Source organism: Actinia tenebrosa, unplaced genomic scaffold (genome assembly GCF_029948245.1).
Source record: "Actinia tenebrosa isolate PJP-AT-01 unplaced genomic scaffold, QUT_ActTen_1.0 PGA_scaffold5__44_contigs__length_20552954, whole genome shotgun sequence".
NCBI lineage: Eukaryota > Metazoa > Cnidaria > Anthozoa > Actiniaria > Actiniidae > Actinia > Actinia tenebrosa.
In genome coordinates, this window is record NW_028292582.1 from 12,938,664 (window position 1) to 12,960,825 (window position 22,162).

Below are 22,162 nucleotides of genomic sequence, written 5' to 3' on the forward strand. Positions count from 1 at the left end.
TCCTACTGGACTGAAAAACTTTTAAGAAATGTGGATGAAATTCACCGTAGCAGTACACAATCTTTTCAATCTTTTCACTAAACATTTCATCCACATTTCTTAAAAGTTTTTCAGTCCAGTAGGACTTGCCGCAAAACGTCGGACCACACACTTGGATGTTTGTTGGGTGTTTTAAAGTAACATCCATCACGTTCAGAGGTTGATGAGGGACTAGATTACTCTCTAAAGTGTTCACATTTTTATATTCTTTGAAAAAAAGTCTTGCCTCTTGAAGGTAGGGTTTTCTTTCTTCTTTAGACATGAAATGCACATTTGCTAAATGATTAGAAAGTTTGACTAGATTTGTTTTTAAACACCCTGGTACAGGACAATCTTTAGGGTATCGTGTTACCATGATGAATGCTTCAATATTTTGGGGACATGACATTTTATATGTTATAATTTTTTATTTTTTATTTTTACTTTTTGTTTAAGTTTGATAACCGGGACATTTTGAAATTACAGGGACAGTTTGATAAAACGGGGACATTTTAACTGTTAAGACAGGGACAATTTAGTACTATCATAGGGACAATTTGAGACCACCGGGACATGTTTTTAAAAACTCTAAATAAAAATAACAAAGGCTCTTATCAGATCGGTATCTCTAACTTAAAATTGATTGACATGTTTTTATGAAGATGAATGACTACTCGGCTTACATACTTTCGGTAAACTTTATCACTAAGTGTGGGAAAGCAAGACACACTCAATATGCTGTTTTTAGCCCCCTTGTTGGTATTTGCTATCCCAGCGCAGGCTGGAAGTGATTGTTATGAAAGGTGCATCTGTCTACCAAGTCTTGGTCTGATTGACTGTTCCGGATTAAGCCTGGCAAAACTTCCAAGTTTTCAAACACTGGACAAGTATTCAAGCATTTCTCTAAGAGACAATCATATTATCTACTTAAACAATACTTCCAGCCTCCAAAACTCCAACATCACATTCATCGATCTAAGAGGTAATCCTTTGGATTGTCTTATGTTTTCTAATCAGAAGTTCCCGGTTTTCTTGACTTTCAAAACAGATTGTATTTCTACCACACCATCAAGCGCCTTCACAAACTCCATCTCGTCGATAAATATGATTTCACCTACATCATCAAATCCAATTACAAGTCCTTCATACATAGTTACATCTTCACAATCCTATTCAAGTCTGAATTCAAACACTCAATCTCCTGTGGTATTTCTTTCCACCATCCCAAGTACATCCAACCAGAAAACAACCATCAATATAGTTCAACCCACCCTAAGCTCTTCATGTACTGTACAGTCATCTTCAGTTCACAAATCTAAATACAACACACCCTCTCCGTTTTCAAGACCAAAAAGCTCTAAAGTTATGTCAGAAACATTATACATCTATGTTGTTGTGGGAACCGTGCTCATCATCGTGGTGGTAATCATCATTTCTAGCATTATTCATCATCTTTGGAAATTACATAACCCTCATCCCCTCATCGACCCTCCTCTAGAACTCTACACACTTGAGGAAACAAGACCCTTCCGTAGTGCAAGCAGTGAATCTAGTGGTAGTGAGATCGAAATTTATGCGGCTACATCTGTATGAAGGCTGAAGCGTGCGAGAGACAATAGACATCACTTTGTACTTTACAATTGTTTATTTACACGTATCAATCATAAATGTACCATTATATTACATTGGTCTTGTAATGACCATGAGCTATAGTAGTCACCCCATCCTCTAAGATGTAGCGCTTATCATCATAGGGGCTAAGACCCACTTTGTTTAGGTTTATTGTAAATACTTGATGCTTATAGCTACGTATTTGTTTCATGTTAGCCATGGTTCTCTTTCGCTTAAGCAAACAATCTCTATAGTGGGTATGTCTGATATCCCGCTTCGTCACCTGTTTCGCAATTCCCTTAGCAGTTTTTTCCTCAACCTCACGGCCATCCTCAGCGTAGAGAAGAGAGTACATTTTTTGGTCGTAGACCCACAAACTCTTTGATGGGTAGCCCATGGGTCTCGTCCTTCATCTTACCAATCACCTTCTTGTTTGTTGTACTATAGAGGGTGTGGTCTCTAGGGTACTCTGAGGTGTCAAATAGGTCAAGGTCTTGAAACATATCTTGGTAGATGTCCTCTGTCTTGATGTTATAACACAGGGAATCTGTGTCTGTAAACAGTAGGGTTGCCTGGGTACTGTATTTCTGCTTGATGTAATTATAATGAAAGTCGTACATCAGGGTTTTAGACAATTCTAAAATACTGAACCCGATGTAAATAGGTCTATTTAAATAAAGTGATGGTTTCTTCATGTTGACTGCCACCAAGTTTTCATCAAAGATTCTGAAGTAGTCAAAGAGGGGTGATGCTGTCAGTTTTTTGAGCTGCTTTTCCGTGTTGATCAGTTTGACATTCACTCGCTTTCTCAAGTTCTCCATGGTCTTGCCAAACACGCTGTTGTTCATCAACTTGAAAAAGTCTTTTTCAAAGTCATTTCTTGCATTTTTCCGTTTTTCGGTATTGAAGTCGATGTATTTCTTTAGCCAGGGAGATTGGTCAAACCCCAACACTCGGTGTACTTTTTCCAGTTTCATACCCCGTGACAAGTACTGTTTCAGGTTGCGGTAATGAAGAACGTACTTCGTCTTATCGTTCAAGTTAGGTACCAGTTTGTCTGTGGGAGCACCGCCAAGGTTCAGGTCCTCAAGAAGTTGCTGACAGTAGGGAGAGAGCATTTCCTCTGTTACCTTTCGCCTTTCTGGTGCTAGGGGGTAGTCATTATGAAAATCGTGTAGTTCTTTGGGGTAGCTGAGGTCCACTTCCAGTATATATCCTTCACCTCCGTCTACAGGGATGGTCATGAGGTTCTCGCGAAGTTCGTCCACTTCCGGGTCACTCAACCATCCAAAGTTGTTAACAGGGAGCGCTTCAGACATAGCCCAACCGTAGAGATTGTTTGCGTCGAGATACATGATATAATTATTTTCTAATTCTGGGTTATAACCTTCTACATAGCGATTATTCGCTCTTGCAAATCGATGTGTAATCATCGAAATCCCACCCCTTAACCCTTCCTCCAAAAACAGATACATATCGGGGTCTGTGAGTAATTCCAACTCCACGCCAGTCATCTTTAAACATGCTAACCAAGAAAGACCGGGAGAGGTGTAAAAATGACCTGGGTCGAGTTGGTAGTACTCCAGACAAACTTCTCTAAAGTTTTCAAACACATCTGCTAACAGTAAAACGTCCGATTTCAAATACAAGTCGTGGTAGTCTCCTAGATTCCTACACTGAAATTCTCTAAATACATTCTGTGCATGTTCGTAGTCTGCTTGTGAAATCGTGCTACCCATCAACGAACTATAAAAGCAATCGATACGGGGTAAACAGGTTTCTTCAAACTTGCCAAAACTATTCATGTATTCATAGGGGTACACCCCCTTCCTCAACAAGAGAGATACCTTCTCACTCTCCACATACTTCTTCAGGGTCTTAAACTTATCATCTCCTTCCTTACTTAGATTCATTACTAATTTCTCTAGTGAGCTATTCAAAAACTGAAGTGAGTCTATGAATACTAAATCCCCAACTGAAAATGAAATATACTTTTCCGTATTATTGGGTATACAACTAATATTCTCCCCCTTGATTTTTCCGAGTTTTTGTAGAATTAAATGTGAGTCGTACCCACGAAGATTGTGAAGAACAACGGGTATCTTTCCTGTAAACTTATAATTCAAGTTACAGTCATTGTGGGCCGCCCCCCCTGTACACCCCTGTCAAATGATCATGATCCCTTACCCTGTCCGCACCCAATTCCTCATTACAAATGTGACAAAGGGTTGCTGCCTGAAACTCCCGCTCCTGTTCTTCACTAATGTCCATGGGTACTACCATCTTCAAGATTTCCCCTATCTGCTTTCGTTCTTCAATCAAACAGTCTAAAAACTTATCGACACAATCTTCTCCGCGATAGAGAACAGGCGGGAAGCAATATTGCTCGACAGTAGATACTACATTGTAACAAAACCCACTGGGTATATGATGTTGCGTTTTTTGTGTAAAACTTGTACTAGGGTCTAATTCTGTATCATCACAATTCACTAAAATCGATTCGAAATCTGCATAAATGATAAAAGGTACTTTCAGTTGTTTTTGTACGTCATTGTATGACAGTGTTGTATGGTCTTCGTCAGGCAGTCGGATTTTCTGGGGTCCGTGTTTTCTACAGTGAGGTTCGTGATCTTCTAACAAATCTCGCCTGACAAAGCCATGCCAACAATACATACAATGGTACTTTCTATGCCCATCTCTACTCATACTATCCAACAATCTACTTAAATCCCTGATTAAACAGTAGTGACGCGTGTCATCTTGAGAAAACAGTAACAAATTCACATGTAATTCTTTCTTCTCTTTCGTAATGTAAAGGGGAAATAGCTCTTTATTTTCATACCCAAAGACATTGATACTAATTTCTCTATTCTGGTTCTCGAATTTTTTCACTTGATTGATCTTAACGGGGTACTCGATTCCTGACATATTTAGTTCAGCTTCATACCTTTGATAATTGTTGACGCGGTTTGCGTGATGGCTCCAGTGAGTGGGGTGTTTCGCCGCTAGTACTGACCATAAAAAAGCATTTTTCATCTTCATTTTGAATGTTGAGCACCGCTTTCTTGTCTTTGATCTTCTTGGGTAGAGGTATGTAACTCGATCCCTCGAGAGGAGTGTAAGCAGCGACTCCTAAATCGATTTCCAACACCTATGATAGCAACAATACTTTATTAAGCGGTGATATACAGTTTTAATGTATGTACATACAGCAGAAAATCATCGCCGGTCGAGTGATCCCCTTTGTGCTATAACGATGGTGCAATTTAATTACCTCTTCCAATAACCATCCAGACCCTTCTCTCTGGTATTCCATGAAAGAGTTCTTGATCTTTTCCATTCCATGCACGTAGTTTTTTTCAATTTCTGTATCATTGACTGTAGTGTAGCATTTGGTGCGAAAATGGGGGGTTGAGATCTGGTCCTGACCGTCGGGGCTCGTTTTAACCATCTTCACCTTAACACACAGAAACCACTTGATCCCGCGATGTTTTTTGAGCAGGGTTTTCAGTTTTTTGATGATGGTCTTTCGTTTTCCTCGCAGGGTGAGCAACAGATCATATTTTTCATTCTTGTTGGGTTTATATTTAAACGTGGTCACATTTCCACCAAGCGCGCATTCTTCAGTCTCTCCACCACCTATTTGTACATCATCCTAGAGAAAAGAATTAGTTCTTAGAAAAAGTTACTCTACAAAGATCCGATATGAAGATAATAGAGGCTTACCTACCACTTCATTATCCCCCAGAATTTCTCCGTCGTATTCTTCATACATCTCCGCCGGTATGTTTGCTAACTGAAATCGAAAAAATTGGTATATAAGACGACTTGAAAAACTATGTATCTTATGGTTAGTAGAGGTATTGACATATTCTGTGGTTTACATGATTATAACAAAAATTAGATTATGAATTATATTCACCTCGTATTCAATAATTTCTGCCTCGGTCATTGTCTTCTGTTTTTTCATCGGTGGGGCGTTTTCTTTTTCCTCTACTTTCCGTTTTGAAGAGCCACCTCCGCAGACTTGTTCATGTCTTTTTAGGGCATCCTTCCGATTAAACTGTTTCCCGCATCGTTCACAGGTGAATAATCGCCCACTGTGAATAGCCTTTTTGTGCCTTACTAAGTTCGTCTCTTCTGTAAAGGACTTGTCGCATGCGTCGCAGTGAAAAGCCATCCTTTTACTTACTTGCTTGTTTTGATCCACACTCTTCAAAGGTTCGCTTGTAGTGACTAAAAGTCTGAAATTTTTCGATTTTATAGTCCTTAAAATGACTTCTAAAGGCTAGACTCATTAATTCGTAACTCCTAACCACCAGTCGCCGAAACACAGGATTTAATCTTCTCCAACAAAAGCTTCCTGCCAACTAAACATTAGTCAGTGATTCTGACAAAGGCGGTTTAGGCGATATAAACCAATTAAAACATAAGTACAGCTTCTTATTTAAGTCTGCTAATTAAACATGTCATTCCAACAAAGGAAGTCAGCTCATTAATTCAAAAACTTCGTTTTTTAAACAAAGGATTTTGATTTGTGTTTTAAAACACCTTCCCCAAACCTTTCCAGGCCCCGATTTCGATCAGAACTTCTACTCGGGCGGTCGGCCGGTCTTCCCATGATGGTTGGATGTAGATCACCCCTCCCCCTACCTCACTGGAACCTCACTTAGAATAGCCGTTACGTCACCTCTGTAAAAACCCTGATGGGGGTGGGGGGTTGATCCACGATCCACATGGCGTAGAATTGGTACTTCATATCTACTTCAAGGTTCAAGGTTTTTTATTTCCACTTACAACAATATAAAATAATACATGAAAAAACATAAGGGTAAATTATTATGGTGGTAGAGTGCAGGAATACAACCCAAAGAGTTAATGAAGAAGCTTCCTACACCCTAGTATTATTAGGAAAAAATATTATGTATTACTGTCTAGGTGGTCTGTAAGATTGTTCAAATTGTTCGTGTTCATCTACCATTCTTTATTCCACACTGTAGGTTACTGAAGGACCTGGACATTGCTTCAATCGCTCGCATACAATCGTGACGCGTCAAAGACTCCTGCCTCGACGGACTGCTGTAGTATTTGGTCATTCCAGACCAAATGTGAGGCACCAGCGCACCGTACCTGTCCATAACAGCAAAGCACAGTCGGTTTGAAAGATCCTGTTGAAGAGAAGCATCCTTGATCCATGCAACGCACTGGAAGGTAGAGAAAACCTCCTCGAAGGCAAACAATAGATCTTGATCATCGTCACTAGTTTTATAAACCAGATCAAAGTCCATCAGAGCAGCTATGGAAACACCGCTGACAATAGCATTGCCAGGGCAACGATCTGGGACACTGAGTCCTGCGTCATGAGCCATTTCGACGTACCGCTGGTGCAACAAAACGAGACCGTTAATCACCGGCAGGTCGTTAGGATTACTTGCCATGAATTTGTCCATAGGGACACCAGGTTGGTAGATATACTCGAGGGACCCGTCTGTTGACTTGTACACCTCGGCAGCTGGGATCCCCGCTCGGCGAAGTAGCTTGACATTCACCTCTTGTTCTCCAGCGTCAGCCTTCCTTACAGAAAGGGAATGATTGACTTCGGCAAGGAGAGCCTCGATGTATTTACACTTGTTGTCGGGAGGGGTATTTCTAATCCGTGTTGTGAGGGAAGGTTTCTCGCCATTCTCGGTCAATTCACTGTACAGGATGCTCGGCTTCTGAAACTCTATTTCTACCTCTTTAAGAATTGCTGCAAACTTGTCAAAACATTCGTCGATGACATCAGAGGGGATGATCACAGGGGGTTTGATGAGAATGGATTTGCCTTGGTTCTTACGAACAAGGAGACCTTGCTCCAGACACTTCTTACTGACCACTTTCATCCAGTTTCCTGCAAACTTGCCATCTTTGCGTGTTACTGTCAAAAAGAATCCATTTTGACGGATTCGAAGGTCTGAGTTCTGAAAGTCGCTTCGAAGCTTCCGCGCAGCTTCTTCAAAGTGAGCAAGGTTCGTGGACACGTGTTTTCGTTTTGCCTTAAATGCGTTAATGACTGCAGCAGCAGCAACACAGCCAAGAGGCTGCCCACCATAAGTAAGCTCGCCTTCTTTGGCTAGCAAAACTCCTCTTAGGAACCCTTGGCACAAGATGGCACTGATTGGTATCCCTGCACCGAGGGCTTTTCCGATGCAAATTATATCTGGGGTCACACCATAGCGACCACTAGCAAACAAACTATCCCCCATGTAACCACCGAAGGTCTGGATCTCATCGAAGACCATGACAATGCCAGACTTACTGCACAACTCTCGAATGTCGTAGAGGTTTTGTTTTAAGGTTGTTGGGTCGTACATGCCAGATGCAACACCAAGAGGATCGAGAACCACTGCTGCGGCATCGGGATGCATCTTGATGAGTTCTATCAACGATTCGAGGGATTCTTCCTCTGCATGGAAAACGTCTGGGAGGTACCCTACCCGATAGTAAGCATGCATAGATGACAACCCCAACGTAGAAATTGATTCGCCATGCCAGGCATGTCTTGCGCACAATAACTTCTTACGTCGTGTGTGGCTGCGAGCAATTTTGATTGCATTCTCCACAGCATCACTGCCGTTGCATGAACGAACATTAACAGATGAGATGCCTTCGGGGGCAACCTCAACCAGTAGTCGAGAAAGCTCAATGAATGCGGGATTATTAAACGCCGATGCGACAAACCAAACCTTGTCCATCTGCTCCTTGACTGCTCCAGTGATGTGAGGATCTTGGTGCCCAAAAGACATGTTAAGTGTAGAGGAGCTTAGATCTATATACGGTTTGCCTCTGTCGTCGGTTACCACCGCTCCTTTACCGTGTACAAGTCGGCGTTCGGTTCCTGGAATAAGGTTGGTGGTGAGGAAATGGTATGGAGATTCTACCACGGCGTTCTTGGCTGTATACATCCTAGTATTGTAAAAAATAGGTGCTCAATAAGCGCATGTGGCTACTGCCATAAGAAATTATTTTACATAGGAAGGAAATGGAGTAAGGTGTTAGCTGACTATTGAGATATATAAAGGATATGTATTGGTAATTGAATTAGCGGTTTTGCTAAAAAAAAATTAAATGTTGCAAGTAAAGGCTTATATACACACCTACTTGCAAGAACGTTGTCATACGAAAATAGAACAATAGTGATTTAGTGGGATAGGAATTATATTAAAAAACGAAAGAAGATCACTGAAGCTGAACTTTTTCTTTTGTCTTTTAATGTATTCCTTTCTCACTAAATTACTAACGTTCTATTTTCGTATGACAACGTTCTTGCAAGTAGGTGTATATAGAACGAAATATTGATATTGATTTTATGACTTTTAGGGCTTAAATTAACATTGCTTATGGGAAATGTATATTTTGTTTTATGTGTTTGTGTGTGTTGTAAGATATTATTTGAAAAAGCAATAATTCGATAGGAGAACAACAACTTCATTTCCGAAGTGTAAGAATTAAGACATTTTGGACTTCCTATGGTGTTACAGACTTACTCACTTACATAACTCGATGACATAGTGACTTCGCCTCTACGAGGCACGTTCGAAGGTTATCGAATGTGCAATCGAACGCACTCGTAACTTTAAACCGTGAAACTAAAAAATACTAGTCAACGTGTAATAGTCAAATAGAGACAGAAGAAAACAATGGAATTAGGGTCTACTAAAGTGTATGTAATATATACCAAGTATCAAAGCTCAATTTTCCTCAATTTCTATTCGTCGAGAGTGTATCACGTGAACGCGAAGAAATCCGACTATTTCCTAGCGAGTTGTCTGAGAGGGAAATAATGCATTGTTAACCGGGAAATATCAAAACCAGAAGTCACGTGACCACGAAAAACACCACGCGCGCCTTTGCAAAAATTCCTTCAAAATTAAATTTTTCGATATAACGAACACTCTCATTGGTTGAAAGATGACCACGTGACACTAGTTAAATCTAAATGTATCCCGACCAGGAAATAAGTTACTTATTTCCCGCTCGTTAGTATTTACCAACATTTTTCACTACCGTACGAATTATTCGCGATTGTTATTCGTACGGGAGTTGTTCAGCGAATATTTACCAACATTTTTCACTCCCGTACGAATTTTTCGCGATTGTTATTCATACGGGAGTCGGTTCAGCGAATATTTACCAACATTTTTCACTCCCGTACGATTTATTCTCGGTTGTTATTCGTACGGGAGTCTGTTCGGGAAATATCACGCAATAGAATTTCTGATGACTCCCGTACGAATAACAATCATACGGGAGTCGCGGCTCAGCGAATATTTACCAACATTTAAAAAACTCCCATACGAATTATTCGCGGTTGTTATTCGTACGGGAGTCGGTTCGGGAAATATCACGCAATAAAATTTCTGACGACGGGTCAAATGCCCTGGGTATGCCCGAAGGGGAACGGGGATAGGAATCTTTGGAATTGACTCATATATAAAATGATGGTCAGTTTTCATGCATTTAGCTCGCTAAAAAAAGGGGGGGAAAAATTATTTCGTAAACTGACTTCTCAATTATTTCTCAATTGCTATATAGCAAAACCCCAAACGATGTCTGGTCCATCGGGAAATTAGTTAGTTTTGTTTTCCCTCGAGTCTCGATGCTCGGCTTCGCCTCGTGAAACATCGAGACTCTCGGGAAAACCGGCAAAACTAACTATTTCCCTCGCGACCAGATATTTTAATATTTATAGTGTATAATAGTTATAGAATAGACCCTAATATCCTAGTAATTTGAACACCTGCAGGCTCATTATAGAGTGAAAAAAACGTGCTAGTCAACGTCTAATCGGACATGTAAAAGACAACAATGGAATTCTTGTCTACTAAACAAAATCTATAATTTAATGAATTCACTCTATTGCATACGACTCTTACCTTCTTCCAAGACAATTTACTAATTAAGTGATGGAAAAATTTCAGCCAGCAGGAACGGATATGCTGGAATCAAGGGTGACCTTACTTTGGAAGTGAGTTCTGTATCAGTGAGTCTAGTGTATTAGAATAACAATGGGCTTGTGCATAATCCAAGCGTTGAAACTAGTTAGTTTCGGTGTGGGGTCACCCGCATATAAGAACACACGATTTCAGAGGTCAGGCTGATTGTGTTCTTATTCATCGGGTGCTTAGTGGCAAATCAGCCTCAAAATGTTCTTAAAATGTACTTAAGAGCGACTGTCCAGAAATATCGAGCACGGGGCGGCCACAGTCAAAAAATAAAAGTCCTTCATTTTTGGTCTGTAGACACTGTTTGATGAGTTTATGAACGTACTGGGTTCGGTTTTTCGATCTACGTAAAAAATCCGGATTTTTTTGAAAAAAACCATTTCACCCCGTGTCGGTCTAAAAATTGCTCAAGAAACGGCTGCGAATTACGCTTTCAAAAACATTCTCGCTCCAAGTGAAAACCCAAGTTACAATCAAATTTGCAACTGAATTCAAGAAAAGGGGTGTTTAACAATTGTTCCAGGTGAATTTAGACGTTTTAAACTAAACTTTAGATAGAAAAAATTGCATTCTTCCAGCACAGTAATTCACAGTCTCGTAAAACACTGATTTTACCTCACATTTATAAAAGCGATTTTTTGCATGTGGCCATTCTCCAATTTTTACAAAAATCAAGCTGTACAATGTTTAAATGATAGAATAACACGAACTACAAAAATTAGTTTGGGTTTTTCCAATAGTGCAAATTAGCAGTTTGTTTACATCTCCACACCACAGATCACGGCCGCGAAAAAAGTCATCTAATATAGTTTTAACAGCTTATTAATTCACACATTAGCCTATCTAAGGACTATCTAAGCATGATTGGCCTTTGTTATTATTTGAAATGATTATTTGTTGAAGTTAAGCCTACATTTCCGGTGTCGAAGACACTCAGCTTGCTTGCCTCGGTGGCATTCCATCGATGCGTAGTAAACTTAGTAATCATAAATGACTGTTAACATGCTCTATAAACGTTAGTATTCCTCACTAGTGGTATCCAGCCTATCACATAGTATTTTCACATACTGAGTATAAGCTTGAAAGTTTGCATTACTTTGTAAATAAGCAGGGATCAAACCTGTCAAAGCGGATTATGTGAGCTGATGGCGTGACAAACAACAGTTTGCGCGGAGCCGGACGTGACGTCGTTTGGTACAGTACGTTTTTTATTGCCTGAACATCTTGTGATTTGACATAAACTAAAGAGAATTACTCGTTATCAAGACTCTCTGTGAGCTTTCAATAATATCGTTCTTTACGACGTAAAAAGAAACCCTGGCAGTGACCACCCTCAGTGCCTACACTTCATACTACCCATCTCTCATGCTTGTAAATTGCATAAAGCAATCTGTCATTCACAACTCCATGTAAAGCGCCTTTGATTATATCCACATATTAAAGGGCGCTATATAAATCATAAATCATAATCATAATCATGCCACCGAGGCAAGCAAGCTGAGTGTCTTCGACACCGGAAATGTAGGCTTAACTTCAACAAATAATCATTTCAAATAATAACAAAGGCCAATCATGCTTAGATAGTCCTTAGATAGGCTAATGTGTGAATTAATAAGCTGTTAAAACTATATTAGATGACTTTTTTCGCGGCCGTGATCTGTGGTGTGGAGATGTAAACAAACTGCTAATTTGCACATTGGAAAAACCCAAACTAATTTTTGTAGTTCGTGTTATTCTATCATTTAAACATTGTACAGCTTGATTTTTGTAAAAATTGGAGAATGGCCACATGCAAAAAATCGCTTTTATAAATGTGAGGTAAAATCAGTGTTTTACGAGACTGTGAATTACTGTGCTGGAAGAATGCAATTTTTTCTATCTAAAACTAAAACGTCTAAATTCACCTGGAACAATTGTTAAACACCCCTTTTCTTGAATTCAGTTGCAAATTTGATTGTAACTTGGGTTTTCACTTGGAGCGAGAATGTTTTTGAAAGCGTAATTCGCAGCCGTTTCTTGAGCAATTTTTAGACCGACACGGGGTGAAATGGTTTTTTTCAAAAAAATCCGGATTTTTTACGTAGATCGAAAAACCGAACCCAGTACGTTCATAAACTCATCAAATAGTGTCTACAGACCAAAAATGAAGGACTTTTATTTTTTGACTGTGGCCGCCCCGTGCTCGATATTTCTGGACAGTCGCTCTTAAATTTTTGTTTAGTTTATAGCTGACCTCACATAAATTTGAAACTACGAGTAAACCGCTACTGAGATCAGGGGGAGAAACGATGATACAAATGAATGTCTATTCACTCATTCTCTAGTAAAACAACCCCCCGGATTAGCATGACCGTTATTTGGCGCGCTTTTACTATTTTAGGTGACGTCAACTAAATAGTTATCTAAGTTAGATACATTTATCTAACTTTTCAACAGTTTGACTGAATGCACTCTATAATTAGCATATTTTAGGAGTACTCAGCTGATAGAGTTATGTAGTTATCTGACAACAAGCATAAACTTCCATGTTTTTTGTAATTATGACACTTTCCATTTTATAAGAACATGTTACAGTTTTCAGGCTGATCTTGTTCTTATAAAAATGGGGCTTTATTGGCCAAATTGGTGTTCTTAATCCATTGTTCTTATATGCGGGTGTTTACGCGTAGCGGCTCTCAAAGGGGTTTTGGGGAGGGGTAAGGTAAGGAAAGGGAGATGGTTAGCATGGGGATATTCGAGATAACGATAAAAACGGCTTGAGTTTGCTCTGCTCTATTTTGAATCAAGTGCATAAAGTCAAATGTGGAACGGATAATTCTCGGATGTGGTCCTATTTCAACCTGCGAAGAAAGCAAATAGATTGAGCGTAGTGCGGGAGGACGTGAATCTTCCCCATGGTAACCATCGTCCAATCAGATGAAGATTTGTAAAATTAGGCCCGGTTACAAAGTCGACATTCTAAATTGGTGGGTGGGAGCAAAAAGCGTAGCTTTATAATCGCTCAATATTGAGGATCAGTTTTTAAAGTTAAATTAATTCGGGATCTGAGGGAAAAAATGTACGTTTTCTGGAGAGAAGGATCATTGAGGTGTGATCATTTATTTACTGGTGGGCTAATTTTTCAAAGCTTGAACAGCTATAAACCTTTATAAAAAACAAACTTACAAATTTACTTTCAGCAGATAATTTTCACAGCCGATCGCAGTTGATCTTAGTTTAATTGGGTTATTATTGTAACTTTAAGTAAAAATAATAAAATCGGTTCGTATAATCCTCGTAGCGGCTAAACAGAATGCAATGTTTGTCCGAATCTTTAAGCTATTTTTAGAATTAGCGCGCTGCGCTATTGACACGGTTTTCTTTGTTATTCACAAGGCTTTATTTTTGTTATAACCCTCATTATAAATGCGAGGTCAATATATAGTTAGTTATTAACCCGGTTAATAACTATATATAGACTTCGCATTCATAATGAGCAACATTTGATAGAAAACCTTCTCAATTGATAAATAAAATACTTAATTACCTCGAACGTCGGCAATAAGCCTATATATACCTCGGGCCTACGGCCCTCGGGATGTATATGGCTTATTGCCTCCGTTCTCGGTAATTAACTCTTACCTAATGACGCTAAATACTATTAAGGTATCGGGGTACCCTAAAATTGCTCAAAAGGATCGATTTTTACATTTTTATACTTTCCGATAAAATATGTAATAATTTTCGATTTTCCCAAAAAAGGTTTGCGATAGTGATTTTTAATAGTGAGTGGTAAACAACTTTACGGTTTTTAGCTTTTTAAAATCGTCTTTAATTATCTGTTGACATCATTTGTCAACGACCTGTCAACACAGGAGCAAAGTATGTTCAATTTTTTTAATATATATTTTTTCCCGTCCCATACATTTACTGTAAATCTTATCATACGCACCACAAATACATAGCTTGGGCTGCCTGTGGCCATAGCTTTTATAAACAACAAGCTAAAATTAACGTTCGATTGGTTTGAAATTTTAGAGGCGCTGATGCACACCCTACCCACTATTAGAGAGAAGTGTCCACTCGCGTTATTCATGCAGCCCCTTCATGCATCGAACACACGACGTCTGCGTTACTTGGCGGTCTGCGGTTGGTCGAAGAAATTAAATTGACCGCAGACCGTCAAGAAACGCAGGCAAGTAACAATGTTATTTTAACTCGTGACACATTGCTACTTCCCGTCTAATATGCTTCTCTTGAATCATTCTATTCCAGTGCTCCCGTCCACTTCCATCCGCGCGAGCACTGATAATAATGTGACCAATAGAGTCGTCGCTTAGCAACAAGTCGTAGTTCATAACCTTGATGGTAATTGAGTAGTCTTCAATTCTGTTGGAATCAACGTCGAATAGAAATCCTTGATTCCACACGGGGTTAATTGATCGCTTCCTTTTGGTTGATCTTGTCTCGAGAACTTTGCCATCAATTCGAAAAATAACCAATGCATACGGAGCTGAAGAAAAGGAAAATTAGCTATGGTATAGAAATAGTGTATGGGTGTCGATCCTCAGGATCTCCAAGTCTGTTTCCACTTCTCTCCGTAGCTTTACCTTAGCCTGGCTACGCCCTTGCCATCGAGCGCTTTATATTACATGAGATTTGGGCAACCCCTCTCCCCCTTATATCAGTAAATTTAATTACTTTTACCATTTTTTACCCAGTTTCTCACCCCTTTCTCTTCTACACCAAAACACAGGGATCTTACAAAAAGCCCAATAAAAACCCCCTTCAAACCTTCAAATTATTGGACCGTGAAACAACCTTTTGGCTGATCTAAGTCAGGGGACGGCTAACTTACAGATCGAACCCTGAAACAACCTCTGGCCTGATCTAAGTCAGAGCACGGCTAACAGGTGATCACATGGATCAAGCGAAATACAATTTAATTAGGGTGTTTAGGTTTTGTGGAGGGAGGATAATAAAGGCTGCTGGCAGGCGTTCCCTTCTCGGCCTTCCCGCCCCCTCCCTTTTCGCTTCTTTTTTGCTCGGTTTCAATTCTCGCTCGTTCCAAATTTCCAGAGTTCCCCCAAAACCCCGATTTTTCCGCAAACCCAAACGCTTGCTTTGCAGGCTACGGAATAAATGGAAAGATCTAACAAAATCATATGAAAATCACTGGTGTCAAATGCCATATATCATATTCCGGCGAGCTCACTTCCGGTACGAAGCTCATATGTTGAGCGAGAAAATACACGGATTTTTCGACTATTTTACGCTCTCTCGTGAATTTAAGTGAGTCTGTCTTTCATTTACCACTGGATTTAAGTAAAGCAGTATGTAAACCATTACTAGTAGTAATATTAAATGATTTGAGGCATTTTTCGGTACGTCAAATCTGTGTTTTCCGAGTACCGTTGAGAGTCGATTTTACAAGGCGTTACTCGATTCTCGACTATCTAGCTGCGAATAACTGGGTCTAGCTTCAATACCCGCCTTTGAATCATGATTTTACCGCCAAATCTGAAATCTTGAATAAATTATCTTTGTTTTGATATATTATAAGTCGACTTTTGTGAGATTTTTGGTACGTCAAATGGCTGCTAAACTACATCATCTGGTCTTTGTCCTTTTGATCTTCTATTGTCAAACTGTAGAAGCCATAGAAGACGATTTTAGGGAACAAAATGATCAATTTAAGGCAAATTCTCCTACCTTCACTTACGAAATTTCGAAGTAAGTTGGAATAATTAAGCTTTTTTTTTTATTTAAGCGTTCAATAAACGTATTTTTATTCTTATTCTTATTTTTATTTTCAAATTAGTGAAGCCGAATTGTATAAAAAATAATTTTATTGTATTCATTTTATTGTAGCTATTTAATCTATGCCATCTCTAAGAAAAGGGATAGTACTGGCTGTGGAACTTCTGCTTTATCAGAGGTTGTGAGCAGGATTTTGACAGATTCTGGAGTCGAAGGGGTTTTAATTAACAATCGTATACTGAATGTATTTGGAAAAACGATTTCTGTTTTAAAGAGCAAAGCAAAGGCTGCAGCTAGGAAGGGTGGCTTCTCTCTCAGGAGATTAGAAAATAAATGGAGAGGGACTACTCATAAATTTACTGTGTACTACTCAGAAATTGACAAGTGTGCACTTGAACAACAGAACAGTAATCTTAGAGGCCAAAAAAGAGCATTAGAAGACACTGTTGTGGAAGAAGTGTCAAAAAGGCTGAAAGTAGAAGAAAAACTACAGGCTGCTCTTGAAAAATCGGAAAGCTCTTGTAACTTCTACAAAAAGAGATTCAAAAATTTAGTCAAAAAAGTTATAAAGAACCAGGAAAAAGCAACACCAAACAAAAGAGGGTCTTCAAAGAAAAAGAGTTTTCATGAGTTCACAAAAAGGCACCAATACAGGGTAAAGGGCCAGATGAAAGAGCAATGTAATGCAACCCTCTCCTTTCTTGGTCATCATGACTTCATTGCTACAAAAGTAGAGATCTTTAACAATGCAACCCAAGAATATGAAACCTTACAGCTAGTTGATAAAGATCAACTCCCTCTCAAAGAGAACAATCCTGTAACACTCACTGATGAGGAAATTACTGATCTCAACTTTTGGCTGTACATAAAGGACAAATTTAACATTTCCAATGAAGCTTGGCATGAACTGGCCTTGAAATCAACTGAAATGCCAAATATGTATCGACTTAATAAAAGAATATCAGATTTGAATGCCAAATGGAGGCTTACAGACACACCAGGAGAGGCAGAGGGTGTTCAGATTTCATTTAAGGAAAGCTTGATTGAACAAACCAAGAGGCTTAAAAACAAGGGGATGCTAAAAAATGAAAATACAATCAAGGTGAAGTTGAGTGGTGATGGAACAAGTATTGGCAAAAGATTAAAAATAGTTAATTTTACTTACACTATACTCAATGAAAAGGATATTGCAATGAGTGATAAAGGTAATTATTTATTGGCTGTAATGAAAACCACAGAAACCTATGACAATCTTGCAGAAAGTCTAAGTCACTTAAAAACAGAAATGGAAAACTTTGATGAAATTGATGCTGAAGGACAAAAGTTTAAAATTGAATACTTCCTAGGAGGTGATTGGAAATTCTTAGCATGTGTCTGTGGATTAGGCCCAGCAAACCAGGATTATGCATGCATTTATTGCAAGTGTCCCAGAGAATCTAGATGTGATATAACCAAAACCTGGTCCTTAACTGATAAGAAGTTTGGAGCAAGGACACATGATGAAATAACTGAACATTCAAGATCCAAACGGTTTAATTGCAAATCAAAACCCCTCTTCAATTTTATTCCACTAGACCATGTTATCATTGATACTTTGCACTTGTTTTTAAGAATATCAGACAACCTCATTGAGCTTCTGATTAGAGAATTGAGGAGGAAGGATGCAATTGAAAATGTTAAAACTTTTCCAAATGGTTTTAAAAGGGAAAAATACAAACACATGGCAGGGTATGAGGCATTTTTAAAGAACATTGGAATAACATTTGAATGGAAGGTAGAGCCAAATACTAAAAAACTTGATTATAGGGATCTAACTGGACCAGAAAAACTAACTGTTTTTCAGCACATTGACTTCAATACTCTGCTTCCAACATATGAATACACAGATAATTTGAAGAAACTTTGGGGTGATTTTTTGGACATTATTGGAGATTTAAAACTGGACTATGATAATGAAGAATCAACAGTCAAGCTGAAAGATAAAATAAAATCCTGGTTTCAACAATTTCTTAATCTTTATCAGGGTAAAGATATTACACCATATATGCACACTCTTTACTGTCATGTTCCTGAATTGTTGAAGCTATACAAAAATATTGCACATTTCAATCAACAAGGGATGGAAAAATATAATGATACGGCATCTAAAAATTATTTCAGATCATCCAACCACCGAGGGGTATCTGCTTTGAGACAACTCTTCTGGAAAAAACAAAGAGTGCAGCACCTTGAGGCAGAAGGTTACCAGCGAGAAAAAAATTCTTTGACTTGCTCAAACTGTCTGGAACAAGGTCACAACATTAAGACATGCACCAAAAAATGCAAAAGGTGTGCATTTGAAGTTTGCTGTGGTCATCTTGATAAAGTGAATAATAAGTGGGTGCCAAGCTGCACTTTGTGAGTTTTCAGTAATTATGAATTTAGACATAAAGCAGTTTTTTACAGTATGTGGTTTAGCATTTAGGAAACATGCACAAAACAAGCAAACAAAATTGCAATACTGTTTATCATTGATATTTTAATATAACCATGGCTATTAACAAGTTTTCAGTTGTGAGTTTTCAGCAATTATGAATTTAGACATAAAGCAGTTTTTTTACAGTATGTGGTTTAGCATTTAGGAAACATGCACAAAACAAACAAACAAAATTGCAATAATGTTTATCATTGATATTTTGATATAACCATGGCTATTAACAAAATGTTGTCTTTATAATTCTTGAAAAGGAATCCATTAAATCCATTGAGTATCTGAAGGTAAATGTTTATGTATTGTTTTTAAGATATTGCTTCCTATTTCCATCACCTCGTACAAACGTAAATACAAGCATAAATGAATCCTCGATTTCTGATTTAACATATTTACCACCAATGTACTTAAACTCTTAAATTGGGTTCTTCTTAGTGATCCAGTACCGTACAGTTTGTTTTTCTACAAAAGCATAATCTCCAATGCAATTAAGAATCCTCTCATCCCACCTTGTCCCTAGTATAGCGTCCAAAGACCGGTTGTCTTCCAATTTATAAATGTCCTTTCCCCTATGAAGAATACTGTTTGTGATCTTTCCAAGTCCGGAGTAAAAGACATCCTGTTCAACATTTATTTCTATTCTCGTCGAAGGGTCGTCCCGTCGGCCTGACCACAAAGCTCTTTTAATTGAGCGATAAAGCTGTTCATGAAAAACAAACTTTCGGTCTTCTAGTGACTGCTGGCCTGGAATATAAGCTTTCTCCAAGCGAATAAATGGAAAGTATTCGCCTTCGTTGTCATAGTCTCGCCATTCGTCAAACTTGTCGCTATATCCAACAAAATGGATTTTCAACTTCTTTCTTTCCCTATCGACTTCAACAATCTCAACATCGTAAAGACTTTTGTCGTTTTTTTGCTTTCGCTTTATTCCTGGTTCTTTTTTACGACTACATTCCTCAATGAATCGTTTTGGTGGACGAGAAAAACGTTTTACACGGTCCGCCATCTTGTTTTCGGTCATCAGTGAGCATGCGCACCAGAACTGAATTGTGTTATTGTCACCAATATCAAATGTCATATCAATATATGGAATGATTTTCATATGTCTACTCACGGAGATGGCGAGTCTGGGAACTGAATCCAACCCGAGGCCACAGAGAAGGGAAGCGAGCGCACTAGTCTGATAACACTAAGGGACACCATTACATGATTTAGGGGGGAGGAGGTGGGGAGGAGGTGTAGATCCATAGGCAACATAAATTCCTGCAACCTCCCCTCTAATTAATTATCTAATGTTCCATCCCTAAATATCGAGGCATTTATACATGAAAAGGTAAATCAAAAGCTAAAATAGGGCTGAGCAAGAATGATAGAAGATATATACTAACCTAGAATCTTTATTCGGCTCACTTTAGACAAAGTGGTTCCTTTTAAAACAATCACGCTGATTATGCTTGCTTGAGCATCGTAACGTAACGACACGTGTACGAAACCTGGGAAAAAACTTGCAGTCCGCTCTCTCGTACCCTGCAAATAAAATCATTCCTTGGACGTGTACACCTATTTCAAAAACGTCGGTTGGAGATCTAAAACTACTTCTGAAATCTAAGACCGAGGGTAACACTCTGCAAAATGTAATATATTCACAGCCGAACAACATAGTTTAGTCCCTTTAGATTGGAATATGAAGCATGTCCTTAGAGTTAGAAATGTGATGTTTCGTATTTTAGCCAGAAATAACATAAATTTAAGCACAAAATCTCCTTTAATTTTAATCCCAGATCCCAGTCCCATTTCAGATCTTCGACCGATCACGACTTTTTTTAAAATAGGCCGGTGAATCGCGCAGTTTAGTAAAAAAAAAAAAAAAAATTCTATGAAATACGGCAAGTAACCATCAGTTTAAGTGTGAAATTATATCAAAAACAGTCGAAGCCTTTCCTCCAATTCGCTTTAAAATACATGGTTCGTTCTTGTCCTAATTTTAAATAATTACTAAAAAATTACCCAATAAGGTATGTAAGACCTTGTATCAACAACAAAAAAAAAAAAACAAAAAAAAAAAAAACAAAAACAAAAACAAAAACAAAAAAGCAAAAAACAAAAAACAAAAAAAATCCATTTTAATCTGACGATTGTCGCTAGTTGTTCAAAATCAGATATTGCGTTTCTGTGGACTTGAGGTCATTGACCAGGCGCCAAATCAGTGCAGAAATCAAACGCGTCTCCTATAGATCCTACCCCGATGATAATGTCAACCTTCATGGAAACGTTCTGTTACGAATTCAGAAAAAAATTTTATTTCACGACAGATAGAACTACTGCTATTACATCTTACCGGTGGTACTAAAGTTCGCCATAATATTTTCGCTTGACTTGGATACCATTCGATGTGCTCAAACGGAACAGTTGTATACCCCAGTAGTTTTCCTCTGCTGAACTTGTCAAACGCATAAAAACCAATCCTTAGAGTAAGCTCCAATAATTCCCTCGCTGAATACCCAACAAACTCGAACGTCTCGTTGAATATTGGTTGTGTTTCATTGATACGGATTTCTGTGTGGTAAGCGTGGTCAATGTCGGGTAAAAGCTGCAGGCGAACTTGAGTATCTGGGCTTCGTCCATACCAACGAAGAGGCACATTTAGTGCGCAGATAATATGAACAAAAAGGCGACTGTCGTGAAAGTTATAGAACAGAGAGAATTGTATAACACAAGGTTTTCTAGTAAAGTTTATACCACTTTCAATTTCTCCACTTGCTCGAGGGTTAAAAATCGGTGAATTATTTCCACATTGATAACTTTCACTAGAAGAACATTTTTCTATAATGTTCACTGTTGTCTCCCCAGCAATTTCATCTAATTCCTTAAATCTGGTTGAAATAGGCCAACAGCTCATAAGAAATTGGACCAGTTTTCTATGCATTCGGCATCGTACGAATATTGTACATGTCGTGATTAAAATGAGGGCTAGAAAGATTCCAGTGGAAGTCCCAGCTATGGCGGCTATTGCATAGGAACCTGTTTTCAGATATAATGGCAAAATTTATATCATGCTGGCTGTGGATGTCAAATGCATGAATATCAATAGCTTCTTATGTGTTTTATTTGACTAACCTGTTATTGCCATGATCCAAAATCAAATCTGTTTTCAGAGTGAGATACACTATGAGATTGCCAAAAATTTTGTTTCTTGGATGTACATAATAACAACCTAAGCTTTTCCTTTTACCTAGACGGGTTTAGCATGTCGAGGTTTGCGTATGCGCGTGTGTGTGGTTGGGGGGAGGGGGGCAGAGAGGTAGGGCCAGGGCTTTGGAGGGGAAGGTCATTTACGTGG

The 22,162-nt window shown here is 38.7% G+C and overlaps 4 protein-coding genes across 4 annotated transcripts; all 4 read right to left on the bottom strand.

Moving 5' to 3' along the window:
- Window positions 1–1,644: 1,644 nt before the first annotated feature.
- On the bottom strand, window positions 1,645–3,671 carry LOC148906604 (uncharacterized). The gene has a single exon (XM_089038373.1). It carries the CDS (start codon window positions 3,540–3,542, stop codon window positions 1,962–1,964), a length of 1,581 nt encoding a protein of 526 aa, XP_088894499.1. The 5' UTR covers window positions 3,543–3,671; the 3' UTR covers window positions 1,645–1,961.
- An 899-nt stretch (window positions 3,672–4,570) lies between these two features.
- Window positions 4,571–6,336, bottom strand: LOC148906605 (uncharacterized). The gene is made up of 4 exons (XM_089038078.1): window positions 5,552–6,336; window positions 5,360–5,425; window positions 4,904–5,284; window positions 4,571–4,780 (listed from the first exon to the last, which is right to left on the bottom strand). Exons 1-4 carry the CDS (start codon window positions 5,807–5,809, stop codon window positions 4,571–4,573), a joined length of 915 nt encoding a protein of 304 aa, XP_088894204.1. The 5' UTR covers window positions 5,810–6,336.
- A 58-nt stretch (window positions 6,337–6,394) lies between these two features.
- Window positions 6,395–10,661, bottom strand: LOC116286587 (uncharacterized). Its single transcript, XM_031693144.1, has 2 exons — window positions 10,545–10,661; window positions 6,395–8,574 (listed from the first exon to the last, which is right to left on the bottom strand). Exon 2 carries the CDS (start codon window positions 8,571–8,573, stop codon window positions 6,600–6,602), a length of 1,974 nt encoding a protein of 657 aa, XP_031549004.1. The 5' UTR covers window position 8,574; window positions 10,545–10,661; the 3' UTR covers window positions 6,395–6,599.
- Window positions 10,662–14,475: 3,814 nt separating this feature from the next.
- On the bottom strand, window positions 14,476–22,079 carry LOC116286584 (synaptotagmin-7). The gene is made up of 4 exons (XM_089037821.1): window positions 21,940–22,079; window positions 21,161–21,843; window positions 20,211–20,349; window positions 14,476–15,105 (listed from the first exon to the last, which is right to left on the bottom strand). The coding sequence occupies exons 1-4, from the start codon at window positions 21,950–21,952 to the stop codon at window positions 14,801–14,803; spliced, it is 1,140 nt and encodes a 379-aa protein (XP_088893947.1). The 5' UTR covers window positions 21,953–22,079; the 3' UTR covers window positions 14,476–14,800.
- Window positions 22,080–22,162: the final 83 nt, after the last annotated feature.